General features: G+C 63.5%; 1 protein-coding gene across 1 annotated transcript in view; it reads left to right on the forward strand.

The window, feature by feature from the left end:
* The window catches only part of GCAT (glycine C-acetyltransferase), a 7,337-nt gene extending 5,935 nt beyond the window's left edge, over nt 1-1,402 (forward strand). Inside the window, exons 6-9 of the mRNA XM_006166238.2 lie at nt 56-138; nt 269-440; nt 724-845; nt 1,081-1,402. Coding sequence (XP_006166300.1) covers nt 56-138; nt 269-440; nt 724-845; nt 1,081-1,232 — 529 coding nt within the window. The 3' untranslated portion in view covers nt 1,233-1,402. The remainder of the gene's footprint in view (nt 1-55; nt 139-268; nt 441-723; nt 846-1,080) is intronic.
* The last annotated feature ends 257 nt before the right edge of the window (nt 1,403-1,659 follow it).

Genomic DNA, 1,659 nt, shown 5'->3' on the forward strand with positions numbered 1-1,659 from the left:
GGGGGTGGGTGGGGCGCCGAGAGGCCAGGGATGGCAGTGGCAGCTTCTCCTGCAGGGGCACGGATGAGCTGCTGGGTGTGATGGACCAGGTCACCATCATCAACTCCACGCTGGGGAAGGCACTGGGCGGAGCAGAAGGTGCCTACAGGGTGGTGTCCTTGGGGTCCCTGGAGGGGTCTCTGGCAAGGTGGGGAGGGCTGGGGTCGGCTCTGGCTCCTAACTCCTGACCAGCCCCTCCCACCACCACTGCCTCTGCCCTTGTTCCTAGGGGGCTACACGGTGGGGCCTGAGCCCCTGGTGGCCCTGCTGCGGCAGCGTGCCCGGCCCTACCTCTTCTCCAACAGTCTGCCGCCTGCTGTCGTCGGCTGCGCTACCAAGGCCCTGGACCTGCTCATGGAGAGCAACTCCATCGTCCAGTCGATGGCTGCCAAGACCCAGCGGTGGGCTTCCCGGCGGGCCAAGCAGGCTGGGATGGGGGCGTGTGGAGAGCCTGCCCTGAGTGCCTGCCAGACCTGAGGTGGCTCCCTGGCCATGCGTTTTGCCTCTGCTTGCCCACCTCTCCCCGCTGCCGCCACCTTTTACCTCCTGGGTCTCCCTCTTGTAAACTGCATGTTTCCACTCCCCTTCCATTGCGCCTGCTCTGTCGGCCCCCACCTGGCCATTTGGAGCAGGTGCGAGTACTCCATGGCCCCAGCGGCCTGTGACACCAAGCCATGCCCGCAGGTTCCGCAGTAAGATGGAGGCCGCCGGCTTCACCATCTCTGGAGCCAGTCACCCCATCTGTCCTGTGATGCTGGGGGATGCCCGGCTGGCCTCTCGCATGGCAGACGACATGCTAGGGAGAGGTAAGGGCTGGGACAAGAGGACTGTCCGTGGGTCCTAAGAGAAGAGAGGGACCCTCTAGACCCCCCACCCCACTACCTCTCTTGACCCAGCTGTGTGCCCAAGCCTGCAGGCCCCCGGCCATGGTGCGGCGCCCCATGAGAAAGACCTCGGGCAGTTCCCGTGTCCTCCGGAAAGGAGGACCCGTCTGCCCCCCAGAGCCTGTCTGGTGTGTGTCACTGCTCTCTCCCTTCCCAGGCATCTTTGTTACCGGGTTCAGCTACCCTGTGGTTCCCAAAGGGAAGGCCCGGATCCGGGTACAGATCTCAGCGGTGCACAGTGAGGACGACATTGACCGCTGTGTGGAGGCCTTCGTGGAGGTGGGACGGCTACACGGGGTGCTGCCCTGAGCCTGGTCAGGGACAGACAAAGCCAAGGTCCACCCACCGTCACAGTGATAGAGGATGCCCCTGATCTGCCCAGGCCAGAGGCTCTGCGCCCTGACCAAAGTCCTCAGGCCGGACTGCGACGAGGTGTGTGCCTACGGCCGTAAAAACAACAGTGTGAACGTCAGCCGTGACACCGTGGTCTGCTTTTTTCTCTTTGGGCAAGCCCCCTCCCATGGCTGGTTGAAGAATCAGGTGGGAGCTTGGTTCTGAGGCTCCTGAGATCTCAGAGATGACCTCCCCCAAATTAAGATGGAACCCCAGCATCCAGGAGATGGCCCAGGGCCACCATCTGCCTCAGTGTGTCCCTGTGCTGAGGACATCAGAGCACCAGCCCTGTGGGCCCTCCCCATTCCATGCAGCTACCCAGATAAGAAGCTGGGGTGGGGTC

The sequence above is a fragment of the Tupaia chinensis genome, unplaced genomic scaffold, assembly GCF_000334495.1.
Source record: "Tupaia chinensis unplaced genomic scaffold, TupChi_1.0 Scaffold144197_2, whole genome shotgun sequence".
NCBI lineage: Eukaryota > Metazoa > Chordata > Mammalia > Scandentia > Tupaiidae > Tupaia > Tupaia belangeri.